Source organism: Argentina silus (genome assembly GCF_951799395.1).
Source record: "Argentina silus genome assembly, chromosome: 14".
Classification (NCBI taxonomy): Eukaryota; Metazoa; Chordata; class Actinopteri; order Argentiniformes; family Argentinidae; genus Argentina; species Argentina silus.
In genome coordinates this window covers 12,687,913-12,711,592 of record NC_139668.1, presented here as the reverse complement: position 1 = coordinate 12,711,592, position 23,680 = coordinate 12,687,913, and the positions used below count along the sequence as shown (strand labels likewise).

Sequence of the window (23,680 nt, the reverse complement as noted above, 5' to 3'; positions counted from 1 at the left end):
GTGGGAGGGTCGGTGTATTAGCTTGCCTCATCTGTCTTAAAAGCAGCGATTATCTCAGGCTTATGCTGGAGCTATTTTGGTCTCCTTCTCTCTTTGTCTTTTGATTGCTAATGCGTCTCCCCCCTGTAGCATTTGGCTGGTCTTTCTAAGACTTAAACCTGACTCAGTTATGTTATGACAGGGCATGCTGGTCATACGTGGTCCTCTGTGGCTCAGTTGGTAGAGCATGGCGCTAACAATGCTTAGGTTGTGGGTTTAATTCCTGCTGGGACCATATACAGTTAGGCCCATATATATTTGGACTCTGACACAACATCCAGCCAAATGAAGAACACTCTCCAGGAGGTAGGCATGTCATTATCCAAGTTTACCATAAAGAGAAGACTTCACGAGAGCAAATGCAGAGGGTTCACCACCCTGAGGGTGCAAACCATTCATAAGCCTCAAGAATACAAAGGCCAGATTAGACTTTGCCAAAAAACATCTAAAAAAGCCAGCCCAGTTCTGGAACAGCATTCTTTGGACAGATGAAACTAAGATCAACCTGTGCCAGAATAATGGGAAGAAAAAAGTAGGGAGAAGGCTTGGAACGGATTTTCTGTAAAACATGGTGGAGGCAGTGTGATGGCATGGGCATGCATGGCTTCCAATGGCACTGGGTCACTAGTGTTTATTGATGATGTGACAGAAGACAGAAGCAGCCGGATGAATTCTGAAGTGTTTAGGGATATACAGGTTCCTAGCACTTCAGGTCACTGTCACCAGCTTATGTCACTTAAAGACAGGAAGTTGCTATGTTCCGCCGCCCCAGGGCTGGGAGGACTGGTGTGTCTCCTTCCTGTGTCCATACCCAGGCGCTGCTCTGGGATTCAAAACAGAAAAGCTCAGAAGCCTCTGTAACTGACCGTCTCTCTCCCCAAGGACCATTTGGGACAGAGTAACAGTTGCGACACATGCCACACACACACACACACACACACACACACACACACACACACACACACACACACACACACACTCACACTCTCACACTCGCTGGCCTCCTCAAAGGGGATAAATACACCCCATTGGGTCACACCCTCTAGGCAGCTTGACATGAGAGGACTCCTGCAGTTTTAAAGGCAATAAGCTTGGCTGTCCTGTGTTTATTTGGTAACTGCTACTTTGAATGAAGAGGGCTCTTCAGTAAGCTGAGCAGGCTTCGGGATCACGCAACTGTTTACTCTCTGAACGGATATTACAGTAGCCAGAGAGGAGAGGACAGGAGAGGGGTAGGGGTGGGGTCGGTGGGATGGTGTGGAAGGGAAACAGCTCGGGGTAATCCATCTAGTCCTGTTAGACACACTACTGTAGGCAGACATCTCTGACTACTCCTTTGGACAGCCCTCAAACTGAGCATGCTGCGCTGTGTGGAGCAAGACATTAGGAAAGTGCTTCTGTGAGAGGGCGTATAACCTTCATCTACATCAACAAACAAAGGCATCAGACAACATTACCAATAGCTCATAGACTTTCACAGGGGCACAGCGGGTACTGGTTATGCCCAGACTACTGTAGAGGCATCAGTGCAGCTGCAGGCAGGGCAGCATCAGTAGGCTTAACAAAGGGCTGATTAGTGTGTGTCTCTCTCTCTCTCTCTGTGTGTATGTTGTGTGTGTTGTGTTGTGTGTGTCTGGGTTGTGGGTGTCTGTCTGTGTTCATGCCTATGTTTCGGTTCATGCCTATATGTGTGTGTCTGTGTTCATGCCTGTGCATAAGTGCCAAAGTAATAAGTAAGTTTGTGTGTTCATGCATGTGTAAGTACTGTCACTGTTTCCCTAATCTCCTTTCCATATCCAAGTGCATTATTGTACAGCTCAGCTGAACAAACCCAGAAACAGTCTTAATTATCACTGTAAGCACTAATGCATGGTTCTCAGCTGAGCACTCCATGACCTTCACTCAAGCCACTGACGCCATGGAAGGTTATGACTATGTATAGCAGTACTAATAACTTCTGTTAATGGCACCTAACTAGAGTCATGGGATCAAGTGTGCATTCCTAAGAATCATAAATGTCACGTGAAAGAAATAGTTTTAAAGTGCATGTTAGTGCGTTACATGTACTCCCTCACAGTATATCGTGAGAAATATCTGGTGTCAAGTTGTAGGCTTCTGTATTTCATTAAAGGCGTCGTAGAAGAAGCTGCATGGCATCTGGAGATGCACAGTAATGTATGTTAGTAGAGCCGCTGAGTGCTGGCCTGGCATGCGCTTTCACCACTTCACCCAAGTGATCATTAGTCACACAATGAATAATTATGACCCATTCTTATTAACTCCCCATTCATGTTATGCATGCAAGCAGAAGCTTACAAGCTCAATGTTGCCCCACAGTCCCTAAAGCCATGTCCAAAGACATTGATGTGATTGACCCCCTCCCCCAACCAGCAATCTGATCGATGTAAAGCTCACATGACTACAGTATCTAGGCTGTAGAACTTGTTGTTCAGCTATCGAGCCACCAGCATGTGCCTCAACCCCACCGCAAGTCCCCTGGATGCAGGCCCTGATTGGCTCCTGATGTTCTCCTGGACCCTGTAGACACTCCTCTTTTGACCTTTGACCGATCCCCTGGGGTCGGAGGCAAGGCCAAAGCCCGGGGGTTGTGTAAAAGCAGCGATGTCCCCCACTCCTTATGCATTCCACAGAGATTACTGCAGCCATGTAGCATTAGCCTGCTAGGGCAACAAGGAGCTGGGCTGCTGGGCTACATCTTAATAGCCTGGTTGTGTTGCTTCTTGTCATCATCCACTTTGCCTTTATTCTTCAACAGTTCTTCAACAGGTTTGACTTGGGGCTCATTGTCTCCCTCCCCCCAGCTCCACCAATGACCCTCCACTTCGTTCTCCTTCTCCTTCTCCTCCCCCCAGCTCCTCCAGCCCCGAGTATAGAGCACTGGTGGACAGTTGAGTGATGTGACTAGAACCACCTGCTACTCAATATCAACAAGACAAAGGAGATGGTGGTGGACTTTAGGAGGACTAGGGTCCCCCTGTCTCCTGTTCCCATCCAGGGAGAGGAAGTGGAGGTGGTCCAGAGCTACAAGTACCCGGGGGTGCACCTGGACAATAAACTGGACTGGACTGGTGACACAGATGTCCTGTACAAGAGGGGTCAGAGCCGGCTTTATCTCCTGAGGAGGCTCAGGTCCTTTGCTGTGTGCAGGACTCTGCTGAACATGTTCTACCAGTCAGTGGTGGCCATCTATCTATCTATCTATCTATCTATCTATCTATCTATCTATCTATCTATCTATCAATCAATCAGCACTGGTCTGAAATGGCTAGTAGAGAAGTCCGGAACATGACCAAGATTTATCATTATTGCGTGCGTATATAGGCCTGTAGTCTGTTTTTCACTTAAAAACTGTTATTTCACAGACAGGAAACTTTTGAACTGTTTAAAAAAACAACTTTTTTGTAGCTAATTTCTGTAACATCTCTGTGGTAGCAGACAGTGTCTAACTGTCACCAACCATCAGCCATCACACATAAGTGTGTTAACCTGCTAGGGTTACAACTGCCTCAGAACTAAATCACCAGCACTGTTTATTGTAACTGGATGGTTATCACAAGTAAGTGCTTCTGGTATTCATCAGAGCTCAATGTGTGTGTGTGTGTGTGTGTGTGAGTGTTTGTGTGAGTGTTTGTGTGAGTGTTTGTGTGAGCAATGTGTGAGCAATGTGTGACACATCCCATCACTAGCTGGATACAGCTGTGTTGGCTAATAGCACTGCAGAATGAATAGTTTTCTGTCTGAAGAAGATTCTCCGAGAAGACAGTAGAAGTACAGTTCCACTACTCTGTGGCTAGCTAGGCCAATGTCATCTGGAGAGCTGGGAACCATATTCAGTCAGAAAATAAACCCAGCTGTGTTGTATTGAAACATGCTCAACTCAAGAAAGAACAATTAGCTTATTTCTAAGAATTTGATCACCAGCCCTGGCTGTTTTTCTGTCTGTGTGTGAAATAAGGGTAGTAATAAAGACATGTAACCTCAGTCAGTGGAAGGTCAAAGGTCAAAAGAAAGGCAGTATGAGGGCATGCCTGATGTATATGTATGTTGACAGACAGGCTTGCCCAAGCTCTCTCTGACCCTTTGTGTGTGTGTGTGTGTGTGTGTGTGTGTGTGTTTGAGTGCCTGCCTGCGTAGATCAGACAGGCTCTGACAGGTTAAGAGCCTTGTCGTGTGATCGCCAGCCTCCACATCTCTGAGGGGAGGGAGTTGAAACTGGGGAGTGTGTGTGGACGAGTATGAGGGGTGTGTTTGTGAGAATACATGAGTGTGTGTGTGTGTGTGGTGTGTGTACGTGTTTCAGTGACCTAGATGTGCTACCCTGGAGCAGTATGGAGACATGGGAGGGGGGGCTCAGTCAGCCATGGTTTCTCTCCATGCGCCGCAGCCTCACCATGAACTGTCTGCCTGGCCTGCTTACCCATACACACGTCCCCACTGTACTGTAACAGCATTACGACTAGTATTGATTAGTGATGTTGCCGTGAATTAGCTGGCCATGGTGCTTACTGTAATGTAGGTAGTAAGTATACATTAGTGGTCTGTACATCGGCAGTGCACTGTATCGACTGGGTTGAGTGTTGTTGTTTTGAAAGGGGTTAATGGCAGTGTGTGTTGAGTGTGTGTTTTCTTGTTGCTTCAGCACAGTCTAGTTTTGGATAGAAACTTGACTGTAGCCACTTTGGGTTTTCAATATGCCCAGACAAGGCTAGGTAGGGTGATGAAGAACTAAATCATACAGGGTTGTGTGTGTGTGTGTGTGTGTGAGTGAGCGAGCGTGCGTGCGTGCGTGCGTGCGCCCGTGTACTGAACGCTCCTCTCATACAAATACTTTGTCTCTCTCTCTCTCTCTCCTCTCTCAAACTCACTCACTGTCTTTCTCACTGTCTCATTGTCAGTCACTGAAGTCTCTTCCTCTTTCTTTCCCCCTCTTTCTCCCTCTCCTATCTCTGATCTCATTCTCAGCTTTGCTAACAGGCTGGCTTTGTGGTCAGATTCAGTTTCATCTGTGAAACCCAGACAGTCAGTCACTGTGTGTGTGTGTGTGTGTCTCCTCTCCCTGTGAAAGAGATGCTATCTCTCTGAGCCATGCCAGGTCAGGGATGTGTACTGTACATTGTAGCGCTGCAAATCCCCTCGGTGCTAAAAATAGCCTTCCGCTGAGGCCAAGAGCCTAGCGAGAGAAGAGGGCCTTGGAGGTGTGTGTGTGTGTGTGTGGATTTATTTGTCTTGATGTGTCTTGTGTCTGTATGTGAATGCTTTGTGTTTAGGCGTGTGCATTCTGCCTCCTCTATCAGCAGGCTTTTCCTATCAATGAAGTACTGATAAGCTATTGAGACTTTGGGGGGGGGGGGGCTAGGGCGAAATGAGCATCTATTGGTGATGGAGAGACTGAGACTCAGTTTGCAACGGCTAAAGGAGCATCTCCCAGTGGCTTTTGGCTGACGCCTCTCTCTTCCACCCTGGCATCGTTATGACCTGTGTGCAGGGAGGGTCAGGAGGATCATCCTGAGCATGCTTCGTCTTGTCTTGACTGACCAGATTAGAGAACCGAAAGGTTCTCCAGAAGGACCGCTCAACCTATCACCCACTGCTTAGGATCCAGAGTTGGTGTGAAAGCTCTTGCAGCACCAGCCACACGGGAGACCGTCACTTTTACAGATGGATTGTCAGAGTCGCTGAGCCTTAGTTTGTGTGCTTGTTTTGGCTCGAACCTCTGAGTAATGATTGATGATCGGGAGTATTTGTGCCTTTCCCACCGATGTGACTATTGTTTATTTGTCTTAGTTTGTGAGCACATAGGGAAAACCTGACAGACTTACAGTAGGCCTAGCCTGTATCACATCACTCTGTGTGATACATTAGCTTTGTGGTCACTGTGGTCTGACCGCAGCTCCTGCTCTGAACTCAATTTCCCATGATGACTACCCACGTCCCCTGGTCAGGGCTCTACAGTGTTTTATTCTTTTAGATATAGGCCTATGGGTCTACAATTGAAATTCAGCATTGATTGTTGTAAAATGCGGATTGTTGTTCCCGAACAATGTTTTCCGTAGAAGACACTTTACTTTTCTTAGGGCAGAAAGCACATGTTTTCCTTGAAACAAAATAAAGCTGCGTTCGATTTGATTAAAATTCCAGTCTACTCAGAGATCCCCTCCGGACAAATTCCATATCCAATTCAATCGACAGGAATGTAAATGGATTTGAATCCAGTTCCCCAGGAGGAAAAAAAAATATCCCACTATGATTTGCCGGTCTTACCCATTAATCCTATATCTTTCAGGTTGATTTGTGTTGTTTTGTTGCGCGTGTGCGTGTATTTTTCATGGGGTGAGTGCCACTGTAATACTATGACCATCTGCTAATCTTTTGATGGGCCTAGCAGCCGATCAATACCTAGGAAGGGTATTAGGGGAATTTCACAAGTCATCGAGGAATGAACTCTCTCACATTGGTGCCCGGCTTGCTCCTTGTTCAATGTGTTCATATAGAGTGCACAATGTTACGGCTGTAAGGTCCCTAGAACATTGATGACTTCTAGCCTTGGAGCTATTTTCATAAGTCAATTTCACTCAATTTCGTAATATTGTATCAATAGGGATTCTTTGGTCAAACTGTTGGCTTCTGCCCTTTCGTTTCTGGACTGCATATTGAATCAAGACAAGATCACATAACATTAGTTTCACAATATCAGCAGCAGTACAAAAACCATTAACTTGATGACACAGTCCTCCATCATGTTCTGATGTCCATGTGAAATGTGATTGATGTTCCCTGAGGTAAAAACATGATTGACCCTGTTGTCTGTCGTCAGGCCTGTCCTGGCCAGACCTGGGGGCAACGTCAGCCAGACTGAAACACTCCCCCCAACCTCCTCCTCACCTACTCAGCTTTTCATAGTTTTCATTCGCTAACCTAAGTGTTGTACAATAGATTTTCCATTTGATCCACATGGCATGTTGGTTATCTACAATTTCATTGGTTGAATGAATGCCACAGTTTTGTTACAGGCTGCTCAGTTCTGTTTGGAAGCAGCATATCATTCTAAGTAATTCCGGGCTGACGCAGTGCTCATACCTCACATTCCTCCTGGATGCAGCTGCTTGCCCTAAGTGCAGCGAAAATGCGTCACACACACACACACACACGCACACACACATACACACAGTAGAAACGCAGTCACACACACACACACACACACACACATAGTAGAAACACAGTCACACACACAGACATAGTGGAAACGCAGTCACACACACACAGACCTGGTAGAAACGCAGTCACACACACACACCGTAGAAACACAGTCATACACATAGTAGAAGCACAATCACACACACAGTTGGAACACTTGTCACACACACACACACATGGTAGAAACGCCATCACACACACACACACAGTTAGAATGCTATCACACATAGCATGCCAGGGGCACACCGCCCGTCAGCTCTTCCCAGACCTGGTCGTGATGTTTTAATGCATGAGGAGTCTATAATAAAATAAGGTTATTCTATACATGCATAGACACGTACACACACTCACAGACACACACACACTCACAGACATGCACGCATACAGACAGACACCTTTAGCACTCTGTCTGGACATAGCTTATATCACTGACACGTGCAGTGTAACACACACACACACACACACACACACACACTCTGACATCACATCTCCTCTGTGCACTATGTTCTAAAAGCAGCCTAGTGCACCCACCCTTCTTCCCGCCATGCCCTCCTGGCCAGCCGCTTGAGTCTGTCTCCATAGGCAACGCCTGTCCTGTGCAACATACAGCACATCTGCTCAACTCACTCCTCAACTCACTCTTCTCACTGCTAACTGGATAAAAGCCTTTCCTTGTCATACAATCACTAAGCTTTTGTGCTGCACATGACTTGGATTACTTTGGTCTTCCCATGGAAACTGACAACAGTTTGTTTTTATTGGTGAAGAATCAGGTCTTTGTTTGGCAGCATGAATACAGCAGAGGCGGATATGTTTTTAGTCTTCTGGCTCCCCCTTGTGGCTGTCCGATAGAAGTGAATAAAAAATAGCTTTTATTAGGAAGTGTTGCCCACTAGTGGTTGTTGTGTGATATTACAGCTAAAACAGAACTCATATTTGTTTAGGGTGTGAGAGGGTAATTGTATTGGGTGATTTGTTTAATCTCAGCCAATCTATCTTGCTTTGATGAGACTGCATCCAGTTTATGGTTTTATATTTGCTCCTTCTTTCTCTCTCTCCACTACGCAAACCTAGTTTCTTGTCTCCTTTCTGACCCCTTTGATTCTGTGGGCATTGCTACACTTTACTGTAGGGCCTGCATTCTACTCACATTCATCTTATTTTAATGGACTTGACGGAGTTCCTTAAAGGGCACTATGTCATGGCATTGTGGCAAATTTTATCTGTTTATCTGTTCCTTTTTTCTTTCCTTTGCGCATTATTGTATAGCACTTTGAGCTACATCCTTATGTAAAAGCTTATTATTAGTATTATTATTATTATTATTATTGTATTACTTACCTCTGAGGGAAATGCAGTAAGCAGAATGTTTGTTTTATCAACGTATGGAGACTAGGTTGTTATCACAAAGAGAGAGTGTGATGGAAAGTGATTTGCACAGTGCAGTGTGCTTCCTGGTGTGAGTGTGAGGGAAGCGCCAAACCCTGGGTCACTTCCTGTGCTACTTGTCACTGCACTACAGTGTTGCTTCTTTCTCCTTCCTTTGATGAACAGATAATACTCACGCATCAAGATTTTCTTGCAAAAACCTGCTTTTAAAATTCTCTTTCATACACATCCGTCATTCATCGCTGCAAAACTTGTCACAACAAAAGAATTGGACACTTTTTCCAACACACACTCAGACACAACACCCTGCACACACCGGCATGCCGTGACCAGACCGTGGCATCCAACTCAGGACCAGCTGAGGAGACTGACCAACTGCACTGAGACAGAGAGAGAGAGAGAGAGAGAGAGAGAGAGAGGGCTTCTGGCTGGCCTGCTGACTTGAATTCTTGGAGGGTGAGGGGGTTGTGCCAGAGGCGTTGGAGGCAGCATTGGTGCTGGATTGCTGTCCTATTTTTAGCCCCTCTGGACCCTCGTATCGCGACAGCTGTCTCACCCCTTGTCTCTCTGTGGGCTGTCAGGAATAGCCGGCTACTGGCCATCTCCTCTCTCTAACACACTCTGCTCAGGCCTCGAACCGCGGCAAAAACTTTAAGGAATTATTCTGGTAAAGGAGGATTGGATTGATCGATCGATCTACGTAGCTACACTATTCTACCCTTCCTACGCGAAGGGAAGCAGGTAAAGACATATTGGCGGTGTGATTTGGACTGCAGGGTTGTGGGGAGAGCGAGAGGCCTTCTGTTGAGGAATCTGTGGGATAAGTGTGCAGCCTCTATACCAGGTGTCTGGCTGGTGCCACTATATTTAGGGCTTGTCACAGTATAAGTGAGTGGGGGCAAGCTCTGGCACTTAACTGTACTATAGCTCGGCTGGGTTAGCCATTTTGCTCTGAAGTGAGCTAGCTATGCTAACAGTCTTTGTGTAGTTTAAACTCGGTTAACTTGTTTTTTTTTTCATCCTCAGTAAGTGTGCCAAGTGTTTTAACAGTAGTTGTAAAATAAATGTGTTGATGATGGGAGGAAGGCTATGACGGTGTCTGGAGCTGGCTCTCTTAAGTTTTACAGGCATATGAAGTTGAATGGAGCCTTTTGTGTGAGCCTCTCCCCTAATGGAAAAGTGAGTTTTGGAGTGACATAGTGTGGGCTCGTTGGTACAGTGAGTGGTACCGCTGTGAGTGATGGCGAGGGTGTGTGGATTAAGATTAACACCACATCATACAATTTCTGAAACATGAATATGATTCACCCTCTTTCAGTTTTGGAAAGTTTAGGCATAACATTGTTAATGATAGGTTGAGTACCATTTGATGAAAACATTACTTTCCATTTGCTGTAATTTCATGGCCGACTATTGAGAGAAATGAAAGAAAAATCACTTTTTTAAAGAGATTTACTGGGTGAATGGAAAAATAGGAGTTGCTACTTATTTCCTGTGTAGGGTGCTGTGCCAGCTGTGAGCTGACTTCCCTTTCGTGTCGTGGCTTAGAGGCCGAGGCTGGTCTGAGAGACAGTCAGCGTGTGGTCTGTTTCCTTTGTCAATACCAACCATCTGACTGTTTTAAAAGGTTGCTCAAGATGAGGGTTGATTTCACCATTGGCTTGTTTTGTGATATATCCTGATACAAAATTAAGACTACTCCACATGTTTCTGATATGCTTTAGAATAACTTTCCAAACATTTAACCGATAAGTCTGTCCATTATGAACCCCAAAACTTTATTTTCTTAATTTGCTTTGGTGGGCTAGCCAAGGTGGCTCCTTTTTTTTGGTGGTCTGGAACTCTCCAGAAGGAATGGTTATGTTTCTCAATGTCCAGACATTTTCAGGGTTGCCATCAGATTGATTTGTCTATGATTTAATTGGTCTTGATTTGTCTCTACTCAGTGTGTTGTCACTACAGTTTAGAGTGGCTTGTGACCTGTTGTTGTTGGTGTTCTACCAAAACATCACAGGCCCCAGAATAGTGGCTGAGTAACATTTGCCTAAGGATGCCATCATGCTATATCCAGTTTTACAGAAATGGCCCCATGGTGTGTGTGTGCATGTGCGTGTGAGTGTATGTGGTTAGGGGCAGTCCAGATTGCACACCCTTTCACTCCAGAGACAATCTGGCTTCTCCCAACATGCTTTTCCCAACGTGGCTCATTCTATATTAAACCATCCCTGTCAGTGCCTCTGTCCAGTGCCCCATTGTCCACTGATAAGCAGCAGACCTATTATAGGCTAGTGCCTGTGGGACAGACTGACTGACCCCCAGTAATGCTCTGTGTTCTGGGGGGGATTAGGACACGGGCTGCTACTCTTACCCAGTCACAGACCAGTGGGCCTGGGCATGGGCGGGGGGGAGACGGGGCCTGTCTTGGTTGACATCTTGTGGAGCTCCGCCAGCCAGCTATAAGGGCAGAGGCCTCGCTCTTGACCTACAGATTCAAACACTCTCAGCAGGGACACGTTCTAGTGCTCCCCCGCTCTACCCTCTCGAATTATTCATTATATGTTTAAAGTAATTGTATTGTATGCTGTTATGGTTGTTTACTGTGATGAATTGTATATACATACCTTTTAACCAGTAGTTAGTGGACATCATTTAAATATTGCTTGCAGTTGAATTGCTAAATCTCTTTGAGGATCTTGGTTCTGTGTGCTGTCTGTCTGTCTGTGAAGTGATGTCACATTTTTGTGTTGTTATTGGAGCCCTTTGAACCCCTCTGTTTTGACCTTGTTTCACCCCCTTCCCCCCCTCCCTCCAGCTTCTCTCTGTACCCCAGTTGTTCATCTCAAGTGGTCCCTTGACTATCCGTCTGGTTTTCGCCCCTAGAGTGACTGAGGATCCAGTGATTTTGGCCTCTTGAAGACACACCCATCTATCGATCCATCCAGCACTGCTCTCCATTCCTACCCTCCCACTCTCTCTCTGACCCAGCCCCTGACCTCCTCCCCCCTCATCCAGCACGGCCCATGACAGCAGTGCAGCCAACATGGCATTCTCATCACGCTTTTCCTTCTGGGAGCAAAAGGGAAGTCCTGTTCAATATTCCACACAACACAGCTGCACTGCACGGTTTGGGGAAGGGGGGGTGACATTGATGTCTGTGCGTGTAGAAATGTGTGCCTTGCATGTATCACATCTCCCACCAGTTTCCATTTCGGGGGACATAGAGTGTCAAGTTGAGTGCTTGCTGTCTAACCACAATGCCGCCTCAGTGGGTTTTCGACCGAGCTAAAAGTGGGTTAACCGTTGTCATCGGATGCATGAGCCAATATCAGTGTGTTTGACTTGCAGCAGACGGAAAAACCTCAACTTATGTAGTTGGCATTGGCGAAATGACCAGCCCCATAGATAGCTTCAGAGAGTTCATCCTAGGAAAGCACCGACTGCCAAGTCAGCCTTTGATTTCATTTTGAACGACCGCCATTTTGTTTACCGGACCTCCACACAGGAAGATGACGCCTCCCGTTGCCCAAAATAAGAGATGGTCAAATTTAGCAGGGCTTTTATTTTTCTTAATATAGACAATTTGGTGAGTTTCTCAATCAAAGTACAAGTTCTGTCACCCAGCACATGTCCAGTTTTGCATGGTGTTTGCCTCGCATGGTTCGGAGTGAAAGAAGTGTACTTTACAAGTACGCCTGGCAAGTGCCCACTTTTGTGTGCCAAGGTTTTCACCTAAGTTCCCTTTGATATCAACCCCTCCAGGTCAAAGACGAGACCAAGCCCAGCTCCACTCAGAGTGTAAGTGTCTCAGAGTGTGTCTTCTTCTTCTCTAACTCAGGAGTCTGAGGGGGGATCTAAGGGATCACAGGTTTCTATGGTTCAGGGTTGTCACCATCGGTGCTGCCTTCTCTTTCAGTCCCCATTCCAAACTAAACGATTGGACCTAGGCTGAGACCCTTGTTAACTCCCCTGTGCTGGTCTAAAATGACTGGGCAGGTCTTATCAATGTGGCGGAAACTATTGCTCACATGAATCCAGTCCTTTCTGATCTGCATGATGGAGCCACAAGAGCCTAGGGACTAGTTTGGGATTCTGCCTTGGGTTGCAACTTAATAGTATAAAGTGCCTTCTCCCAGCGTAGATTAATGGAATTGAAAGGAGGATGTGATGGAGAGGGAGACACTTTCGACTATTGAGATGCATCCTTCTTCTCTGCTCTCACATCACTGGTTAGGACACTAACCTTGGTGTTCAAGGGCTGAACTTTCTCTGCCTCACCCTTCACTTCTGTCTCTCGCAATGACAGGTACTTTGTCATTAACAGGATGATTTGAAAAGAGCCACTAAAGTAGAAGAGCAGAGTTATTTTTTTATTCTGTATGTGGATATGTCACAGATAGTTACACTTTTAATTTCAAAAGCCTGAGGATTGGCACAGTGTCTGTAATTTAATTGCTTTCTAAATGGTGTAATTGCTTTTGAAAACGATTATGGTTTTTCCAGAAGACTCCAGACAGAAAATGGGAGGATTCACAAACAGGCAGTGATGTTTTTTTTGACAGGGGTATTGGACTGTAGCCTATAGAGGGATTGTGCTGAGATGGGCAGAGCAGGGTGAAAGAGGACGGTGTGACTTTAACACGGACACTGCAGCAGTGCAGACAGGAAGTAGTTAGCAAGCCCTAGGAGTCTCAAGGCTGCATCCCCATCACCCAAGCCCCCTGTCTGGGCCACGGATAGAGCTAGGGAGCCATGGAGCACTGTCAGGTACTGTAGCAACTAGAGACAAAGATTCATCATAACCAAAGCAAGTTGTTATTGCTCAGAGTGCATTTCACCTTCATAGGTTTGGATTTAGACAACCTCTTAGAAAAGGCATTGTGTTGGTCATAACAAAGCCTACAGGATGACAGATGCTCAGGAGTGAAATGCTTAGGGAGTTCAGAGTGTGTGTGTGTGTGTGTGTGTGTACAGTAAGGCCTCGTAGGCACCTCTGCTATCTCAGATTTAAGCCCCCCCCCCCTCTTTAATAAAACCCCCCAGTGCTATTTCAGGAGCTGGTCAGGCATGTGGCTGCTAGCTGAGCAGTACAAAACACCAACCATACCCATTCACACACACACACACACTCACTGGTCAATTTCAATCAGCTTTCAGTTTAGGTTAAACAATTCACCAATGTGGTGATATGGTTTTTTGTTATCACGAGAGCAAACAAGCACACTTAAAGCAACAGTCTATAGAAATCTGTGATCCCTTCAAGAAACCCATACGGGAGCATTACCTGCATTTCTCACCCTGTCGTAGTGTCTAAACTGTAGGACTAGGAACTGTGTACTGTTGTGTTAACTCATGCTAGCATTAGAGCTAATAGTCCCCTAGAGACAGCAGGGCTATTAAGTTGCGTGGTGTAGCTTAAATTATGTATGGGCAATCAGCATTTCGACCACCTGCATGCTGTAAAGATAGCTCAGCACAACACAGCCCAGCTACCCAGGAGACTAACACTATCCTCTGGGTGTCAAAGGATAGATTGTCTGCCACTATACTGCTGCTGTCTTGGATCAGGTCTCTCTTGTAAGAGTGATTTTAAATCCCAAAGAAACTAACCTGGTTAAATAAAGGTTAAATGAAAAAATACAAAAAATATTGCAAATGACAGTTGACGTCATTATACACATACTGTAATTCATACAGTATAATTAAAACTGTGTCATAACCCTAAAAACTGAGTTTTTTTTTGCTTCTGTTAATTGTGTTCAGCATAGACTGGGCGGGGTCATGTGTATTTCCCTGTGTTGATATCTTCTCATATCTCCTGCTGCTCTGCTCTCTCCCTCCATGTTGTGTGAGTAGTCTGACAGCGATGGCAGTCTGAGTAGCCGCTCCCAGTCCGTGCCCAGTCTGGAGCCAGGCAGGGGCCTGCTTGATGCCATAAGTCCCATGCCACAGCCTGGGGTCCGGCTCAGGAGCCCCTCGCCCCCCAGGATACGGGCGCCTGCCAAGGTTCTAGAACGTTTCAAAAGCCCTGAGCCTTCGTCTAAGATGCCGGAGCGTTTTCGAAGTCCGGAACCGCCCAGTGCTACCATGAGGCTTGAGCCAGTGCTGAACGGAGACAGTAAACCACATGGTGCTGTCAACGGCAGCGCCAATGGTATTGCCAAGCTTAGGGACAGCAGTGCCAGCCAGCCCGAGCTCACAGAGGACCAGACTCTCACCCGTAAGAAGGTTGTGAAGGTGGTACGCCGTGTGGTGAGGAAGGTACTGCCTGGAGACCAGGAGGAAACTCCAGGACTCGCTATGTCTATCCAGGTGCCAAGCAAGCCGGTCCCAGAGCCGGCCAAACCTGCCCTAGAAGCTCTCAAACAGGTGCCAACACCAGCACCCACGTCTGTGCCCAAGACCCCCAAGATGCCGGTGTTCTCCTTCAAGCACGACACTATCAAGAAGGATGAGAAGGACCACATATCAGTAGGGCTGACCAGCCTGATGGGTCGTGGCAGAACCAAGGACCGCCCTCGCACACACAAGGATAAGCCGCCTGAAAAAGCAGAGGAAGAGGAGAAGAAAGAGGAGAGAAAAGTGGAAAAAGAGAGGAGCCCTATGTCCGTTGAGGTGAAATCAGAGCCGAAGATCGGAGGAGACCTGGTTTCAAAACGGGAGGACATGACTACAGTGTCCGCTGCTCCTCCTATAGCGCCTCTTCATGCTTCTGCTGCAGCCTCAAACCCCACCAGATATCCCCAATCATTGCCTTCAGGGTTCCTCCCTACCCCAAAGACTTCTCCCCTCTCCCCCCCTGCAGGCTTTGTACCAGCCCCTAAATCCTCCCCTTTGTCCCCTCCTTCAGGATTCGTCCCACCTCCAAAATCAACACCCCTTTCCCCACCTGCAGGATTCGTCCCACCTCCAAAATCTTCCCCCCTTTCCCCTCCTTCAGGGTTCGTCCCACCACCAAAATCAACCCCCCTGTCCCCTCCTGCAGGATTCGTACCAGCTCCCAAATCCACTCCTGTAACACCCCCTTCAGCGTCTGTCTCCGCCCCAAAACCTTCCCCTGTTACTCCCCTTACAGCTTCCACCCCAGCCCCAAAACCCTCACCACTCTCCCCTTCCGCAGGCTTTGTCCCTCCCCTTCCCAAGGTGAACCCCATGTCTCCTCCTCCAGGGTTCATCCCAGCCCCCAAACAGCCAGCAGTCAGGAAACCTGAGGTATTGTCCATATTTGTCATGCATGGACCAAATGTGAGACCATGGTGTGAAAAATGGATCTGGAACTGCTAATATATGTGTTTGAAATAAAAGCACTCACTTTCCACACTAACCCTTGTTTTGTTGTGTGGGGTTGTTTTCACTAGCTAACACCATTTTTTTCTCACATATGGAGCAATCAACTTGTCAACAAACTGGCCATTTTGGGGTCCCTAATGGCCTTTCTTGTCAAATTGTCCTTAAAGTCCCACGCGTGCCAGTTTTTTTCCCTGGCTTTTCTTGAGAAAAAAAATACTCAAAGAATGGACAAGCCGAGTGGTGATGTTAGTCATTCACAGAGCTAATGGTGAAAGGAACACAAGATATAGCTAGGAGCAATTCTCAGTAAAATGTGTCGAAAGGTTGTCCGACTCAGCCACAAAAAAGCCTGTGATGGGTTATATTTGATTATAAAGTATATTACTATGTCATACGTCACGGCACGTGGGAAATCGTTTTAGGAGGAGCTAAGAAAATAGAATGTATTGTCAAAAATATGCATACTTTAACCTGGCAATTTTCTGACTTGAATCATTGTGCAATAACATCGTGCAGCACCAGGATGTCATATATCAGCTAAAAATGTCTAAATGACTAATGTGGGCCTTTAACTCCCAGTTGAACTTATGTTCTCTCCAGAACTTTCAAATTTATTCCAAGTCAGTGAGTTTCTCTGTTGTTAAAGGCGGCAGTCTCATGGGGATGAGGCCTTTGTTGTGTTTTCTGCTCTGGCATTAGCTCCATCTCTGTCTGAGCTTCTCGTGGGTATGGGGCCTCGTCTCCTGCAGCCCTCCTCCCTCACAACTCCTCTGAGACATTAAGGCGCTGCTGAGACAAGTCACACCAAAACAAACAAGTTCAGTAGCGAGCCTCAGCCCACCGAGACCCTGCTGTCATAGGCATCTCCGAAGTCTTGTTTATTAAGGTTAGGCAGTAGGGTTTTTTTTTTCCAAAAGAGGGAAAACCAGATCCAGGCGGAGTGTGGCTTCGCCGCTGCCTGGGGTTCCTGGGAGACCCTACTGAGCCAATTATGGATGGCGGTATTGCTTTGTTGGATAACAGTTCAAAGCAGCCCTGCAGCCGCCATGGCTAGGTGCTGGGATAACAGAACTATCTAGACTACTTTGCAGATGGCAGATATGGTAAAAAGGCCAGCTCTCTGCTACCTCTCGCCGAGTTGTTTTGCAATTACCGGCCTCTCAGGGTCTTTGTTTACGGCAGAGCCCCACCACAAGCTGCCTTTGACCGCTACAGTGGCTTTGTGAGTTTGCTGTTAGTTGTCAGAGCCTAAAGTTGTGTCTGTGCATTGTTGTCCAGGCTAGTTGTACTTAATTTTGTTTAGCCTTGTGCTTTGGGATCTGAATTAGTTGACATTTGAGTTGGCCTGAGCTCGAGCATGGTTTGTGGTGTTTGTTCAGCGTGGTTGTAATTCTTTTTAATCTGATGGACTGCCTTTGTGTGTGGATGTGTCACGTGATTTGCTTGTGGGTGTGTATGTGTGTATGTATGTATGTGTGTGTGTGTGTGTGTGTGTGTGTGTGTGTGTGTGTGTGTGTTTGAAGGTTAAGGCACCCTCTCGTCTGTCCTCTGCCTCAGTTGGGAGGCCCACTCCATTGAAGGTTTCATCAAACAGCACCCCAACCATAACCCATCAGGTGTGTGTTTGTGTGTGTATCCTGCAGCAGTCAAGTGACTGTTATTGCAGCGAGGACTGTAATCGTGTGAGAATGTGAGAAAAGCATTGGCATGGATCTAGCTAACACCTCATAGCTCAGAACTAAACAGAAATAACTGTTGTCTTTGTTACTTTGTGCGCTTTGAAAGTAGTTCGTTTTAGAGCTTAGCTTTTTTGGGCTGTGACTCAACCTGTTGGTGATCTGACCTCTAGGAGGCGCCACTCAGTCCCACGGAAGAGGCTCAGAGACGCCTGGAAAGGATCTTCACTGCGCCTGTAATGACTCCGCTCCTGTCTCTTGTCTCTCTTCTACCTCTGCTCTCTTGCTGCTGACTTTCTCTATCTGCCTGCCTGCCTGTCTCTGTGTCAGCCCCCCCCCCTCTCTATTATTATCTTTCCGTGTTGTGGACTGCCTACGGTATGTGCCTCTGCTCTCATGTGGTCCGGGGAAGGTAGCTGTAGAACCCGTTGACACAAAACCATCACAGAATCACGTTGGCTTTCATGCCGGCATACTTTGATTAGTGAGCTGCATTGGAGAAATGTAAGGCTGACACATATTGAAGACATTGTTGAAGGGATTTCCAAGCACTGGAAAGGTTGCTGAATGGGGATATCACACATTTACTGGAACAGGTGGTGTACTAATGTGACCTGTCATTGAATGAAATCCCATCTCTCTCTCTCTCTCCCTCCCTCCCTCCCTCCCTCCCTCCCTCCCTCTCTCTTTCACACACACAGCCATCTTAATTTGTGTGCCACTCTCTTGCCTTTTCCATCTTACTCCTCCAGTACTTCTTCTCCTTTATTCATTTCAACAGGACACATTGATTAACACCTCATTAAAACTCCAATCTAGTGGTGCTTCATTCCATTGTTCTATTAGCAGTGCATCATTCTCCCTCTCTCTTTCTTATTTTCTAACCTTCCCTATGTGAAATCTTTATTTTGAGTGCAGTATTTTGTCACACTATTTTTGTTTGTTGGCACATTCCTTTAAAAGTACAGGTTCATATGTTTGGGTCATATCCATGCATGACAAGCTAGACAGGGAATTTTACTGATGTTTCCCTTTAAGAAATATTGCAAATTTCCACTACTTCTGAAGCTCATTTTCTGTTAGACTTCAACACTGCTCTCTGCCAACTTGTTTTGTCACTTTTCAAACATTCCACGTTTGATATTTAGTTTCTTATCTATTTTTCTTCCACCTCTTTCTCTCTCTCTCTCTCCATCTCTCCCCCACCCTCTTTCTCTCCCCCCCGTCTCTCTCTCTCTCACTCATTCCTTCTTGGCTACGGCTGGCTGTATCTGTGGCTGTTGTATGGTAAGCTGGAGCCGGTGGTCAGTGCTCCAGCTCCTGCCCCCGCCCCCGCCCTGGTCTCGGCTGCACCTCAGGTACTGTGTCTCCCAGGGGCCCGCTCCCCCTCTGGAGTACTGGCTGGAGTGTGTGCTCGCGTGGCGTGTTGGAGCGTAAGCCTGGGTTCTACTTCTAATCACAACCACCCCCCAATCTCTTCCTGCCTGTTGATGTTAGATATTACCCCTATTGTGCTTGGTTCTTCCCTGACCACAAAGTGTCCCCATGTTCAATACTGGTGTGTTCCTCCTACATTTTGCTGGATCTGGACTGAAACTTTAACATAGTGTGGTAGAAGTCCAGTTTTGAGTTTTATATTCTTCTGTTCCCTTTAACTTAATGGCATGGCGCTGGAATGGTTCCCTGACTAAGATGGTTGCATATTTTCCCTAGTGTCCAGCTACAGTGTGAGTGAATGGCAGCAGGTGGGACTGTGGTGCATCTGGTTCTGAGAGTGTGTCTGTGGTGATTTATGGCTGTCAGGTGTTCCTCTCAGATTCTCTCTATGACAGGTCTGTGTGTCATGATGCATTATGTCATCTCACAGACATAGAGCCTTTGTAGGGCCTAATAGGATGGCAGTTACAATACGGAGCCTTTTCAAGGAAATTTGGCGATATATTGTTAATAGCAAAGAATAACTTAATATTAATAATCTGACTCCAGGTAATTTAATTCATACTATGTGCAAAGAATGGTTGAGTTTGTGCTGATTAGTGCAAGAATGGAATCAAATAGAATGAATCAAATGAGGCTTTACTAATACTTCATTGAAAAATGTAACATTCTACCCTCAATGGTAAATGACAGATAGGGAGAGAGCTAGAGAGAGAGAGACAAGGACAGAACACATGACACCAAGAGGAAAGGAAAGAGAAAGACTTATTCACTGCATTCTGCTTTTATATCCCACTTTTATACAACCACAGTATTTAAATTAGGAGCTGTTTGCAAAGAGAACCACTGAAGCTGCATCCTATCTATTCAGACAACACCACCGCATTCCCACATTTTTGAGACCTCGTAAAAGATCACAGCCATTTGTCCCATCGGGGGAAGGGTCATTTGAAGGGTCATTTGAACATTGTAGAGTTTTCCCCGTTCACCTTACCTTTTCATAATTTTCTGCTCCCGTCCCCCACCTCTCTCCCCCAACTTTCTTCCCCATCCCATCCACCCAACTGCAGCCTTTCTCCCTCGACCCTGACTCTTTGAACCTTACATCATGTATTTGTTACCTCAAATGGAAACAGTGGCTTAAAGCTGTCTGAAAGTGCCCTGTTGCAACAACCATTTATAATCATCATAGTGTGTAACTGGTCCTCTTAAAGCTTCACATGTTGGAGAATTAGGCCTAGTTATTACTTGTTTGTGTGTGTACCGATTAGCTCAGGGTTTGGTAATTGGTCCAGACCAGAGGCCTGTAAATGACTGAAGCGGATATTTCTCTCCAACAGGCCACTGCAACCACTGTGCTGTTTTCTCTCCACCCCACTGTTGGTCAATGTTTCTGGTGGTTGTAAGGCCATCTCTGTGGTTCATCTCTAACTTTGACTTTTGACCCTCCTCCCTCATGCTTGCCGTCCTCCAGGGTCAGGTGGATGAGGACCCCGTGGCTCTCCTACAGGCGGCCCATGCCGCCGCACAACAACCTAAGGTCTGGCCTTTGCTGTGCCTGTGTATAATTCACCATCCCAAACCCACCCCCATCTCACCACCCTCCCCTCACTGCCCGTGGCGTGATGTGCATAATGTACTGTTTGTGGATTGGAGTGCCTTGCTGTGCCCACCGTTTCTCCCAAACATGTATTCCTATTTTTCATACACAGCCACCCACATGTGTTCACTATGTAGAATACTGTACAACCTCACAAAATGATACAAGTAAAACAGCAACAAAGCAACAGAATCTAATGCTTTGACCTCTTTTAAGGATGAGGAGGCGGAGGAGGATAAAGAGGCTAGTTCTAGGTTTTTGTGGGGTTGTCTGTATTCTGCTCTGTCAAAAGTATCATCAGAGGTTTTTGTCTTTGATGACATGCATGACTGGAGTGTGCCATTGAGGTGACAGAAAGACAGGAGTGGCATAAACCACACAATCTGCTTGTGGCTTATACTCAACAAGTTGTTATTAATCATTAATGATTTCACAGACCTACATCTGTCACTGAATGTGTATTTTGTATGTGTTTTAATGTGTGTTTATGTTTTACGTTTTAATGTATTGAATGTCTTGATTGCCCTGAATACAGTTAATCCCTAGGATTCCCCCCTCACCCTCCCAACCCGTGGTTTGTCACATTGATGTGTCACAATGTCTTTGTCTGGATTCAGGTCACTGACAGTTCATGTTGCCTGTCAAATAACACATACGCACACACGCACGCACGCACGGAAGCGCACACACACACACACACACACACACACACACACACACACACACACACACACACACACACACACACACACACACAGCATGCCCAGTGGACTGTGAGAGGCAGGGTCAAGCGTTGTAACACAGAGCAGTCAGGCGTTTCCAGACAACCCTCTGCGGAGCTGTAGAAATGGCTAGCTGTGCTGTGATCTGTGACCTCTGACTCCTCCAAAGAATCTTTTTCCCAAACTGATTTTTATCACAGCCAGCTCCATTGAAGCTTGATGTGCCTCTTATCACCAGATCCACTGCTTGCTCACCGTATGGTCTAGAGGGCTGTTGTCTGCCTGGCCACTCAGCCAAGCAAAGTTCACTTCGCAAAGTCCAGGGAACCTTCAGTCTAAACACAATCAACTAACTTTTGGTCTCTATACCACTGATTATTGATATCAGGACCTCGGTGCTCGACCACAAATCTAGTCTTTACACTGCCTCTACAATTTGGCTCCTGGCTGTTAAACCCCAAGGTGTGTACATGTTTGTAGTGGTTCTGCCTCAAAATGGCCTAGTGAGCCAGGTGAGTTACCTGGCCGTAGGGTCGTCATTGCTCTCCTGCAAGTGTTTGTTTGACTGTTGTCGTTCTCCTCCCTCCTCTCTACAGGTGAAGACAGAGGAACAGATAGCAGCAGAGCAGGCATGGTATGGCTCAGAGAAGCTGTGGCTGGTCCACAAGGAGGGCTTCTCCCTGGGTAAGTACAGTCATCTGGAGCTACAGAAGGCCTACTTACTTGCATTGTTTCTTGTGGTTTTGTTGACCAAACATGGCCTTGGATAACAGTAATGATTAACAATTATGATAACTTATTGCTCTTATGAGAAGCTCCAAGTGCTTTCCATTGTATGCTTCGAAAACATGAGGATAGTGTTTACAAATTGGGTGCTGATCCGATCTGTCGTTTAACTGCACATTTACATGGTAATGGCTTTTAGAATGGGTCTAGACATTAATCACAGCCATAGCAAGATGTTTTTATGCATCTCTCTCTCTGTCTCTCTCTCTCTCTCTCCCCATATCCCTCCTCTCTCTCTACATCTCCATCTCTCACTCCCCCCCTGCCCCTCTCTCTCCATAGCCACTCTGGTGAAGACGGATGCGGGTTCTCTGCCGGAGGGGAAGGTGAAGATCAAACTGGAACAGGATGGGACTGCACTGGACGTGGACGAGGATGACGTGGAGAAGGTGCAGACTGCTAGCTACATCCTGTCAGACTAAGTCATTTTCGGACTTGAATTACATGTGCCAAATACTTCATATGTGCTTGATTTAGTTGGCCTGGTACAATGGAAACTAATGGTGTACTATTAGTCATAAGCTAAATTAAGCACACCTTCAATACTGTCCAGTATTTTTCCATGTGTTGGTTGGGTTTCTTGGGTTGGATTTGATGGGTTGCATGTTGATGCACTGGGGGAAGGAAAAGGGAATAATAGGTAGATGTTGTTTTTATTTTTGAGGTTCTGGGATTTGCATTTTCCTTAGAGGTTCCAGGACATGACTTGGACTGAAGGAGGGGGTGGGGGTGCTGTGGGGGTGCTGTGGGGTCACCTTTCAGTCAGCCTGTCTCGAGCAGTCAACCCCAGATGGTCGCTATGGTCATTCAGGACACAGAGACACGCCTAGGGCATGATAGGATGTCTGGGGGAGAGGTCAGAGGTAGAACAGGTGCAGGATTAGCAGGGCGCAATCAGGTGACCAACCCAGCCATGGCACCTAGCCCAAATCCGAAAGAGAGAGTGAGCAACAGATCTGATAGGACTTGTGCAAATATTTTTGGCACGAGGCAGCGAAAAGCTCCCATTATTCACACTGTCTCTCAGACCTTGACTAGAGGATGTCTAGATTTCACAAAAATCCATTCCCCAATTCCCTGCTGCCGTTATGCAAAGTCATTTAACTCCCTTTGGTAAAGGGATGAGGGTGACTTTGCACTGGTGTTTTTTTAACGCTGTCAAAGCCTGCGTCTAATCATATGTTTGAACCATCTGTTTGATTAAGGGAGTGCAGACTTGGACCTGTCTGAGTGGGATGACATCTGCTTTAATTTCATCAAAGAGACTTGGCATCAGGTTCCTGGTGGCAGTTCACACTGCTGCATACTAATCTACTGTACACTATCTACTGTGTGTGTGCCACACTTCTACCACTGCTGTGGAACTTCAGTCATAACCAGGTGTTAAGCTGTAATATTGGTGCCTGGAGGTATTTCGAATCAGATCACATGGTCAGGAAAAACTCTCGGCCTTGGTCTAAGGTCAGATTTGTGGTTTTGATGTTAGGAGGGTACTGCCTAAAGTGTCACTTCTCCCTGAGGCTACTGTA

General features: G+C 46.4%; 1 protein-coding gene across 1 annotated transcript in view; it reads left to right on the top strand.

Annotated features, from left to right (window-relative positions):
- LOC310815398 (unconventional myosin-XVIIIa-like) overlaps window positions 1-23,680 on the top strand; it is a gene marked incomplete at both ends in the record, with an annotated part of 82,811 nt that overhangs the window by 16,869 nt on the left and 42,262 nt on the right. Inside the window, 2 exons of the mRNA XM_083685145.1 lie at window positions 21,962-22,049; window positions 22,434-22,540. Coding sequence (XP_083541271.1) covers window positions 21,962-22,049; window positions 22,434-22,540 — 195 coding nt within the window. The remainder of the gene's footprint in view (window positions 1-21,961; window positions 22,050-22,433; window positions 22,541-23,680) is intronic.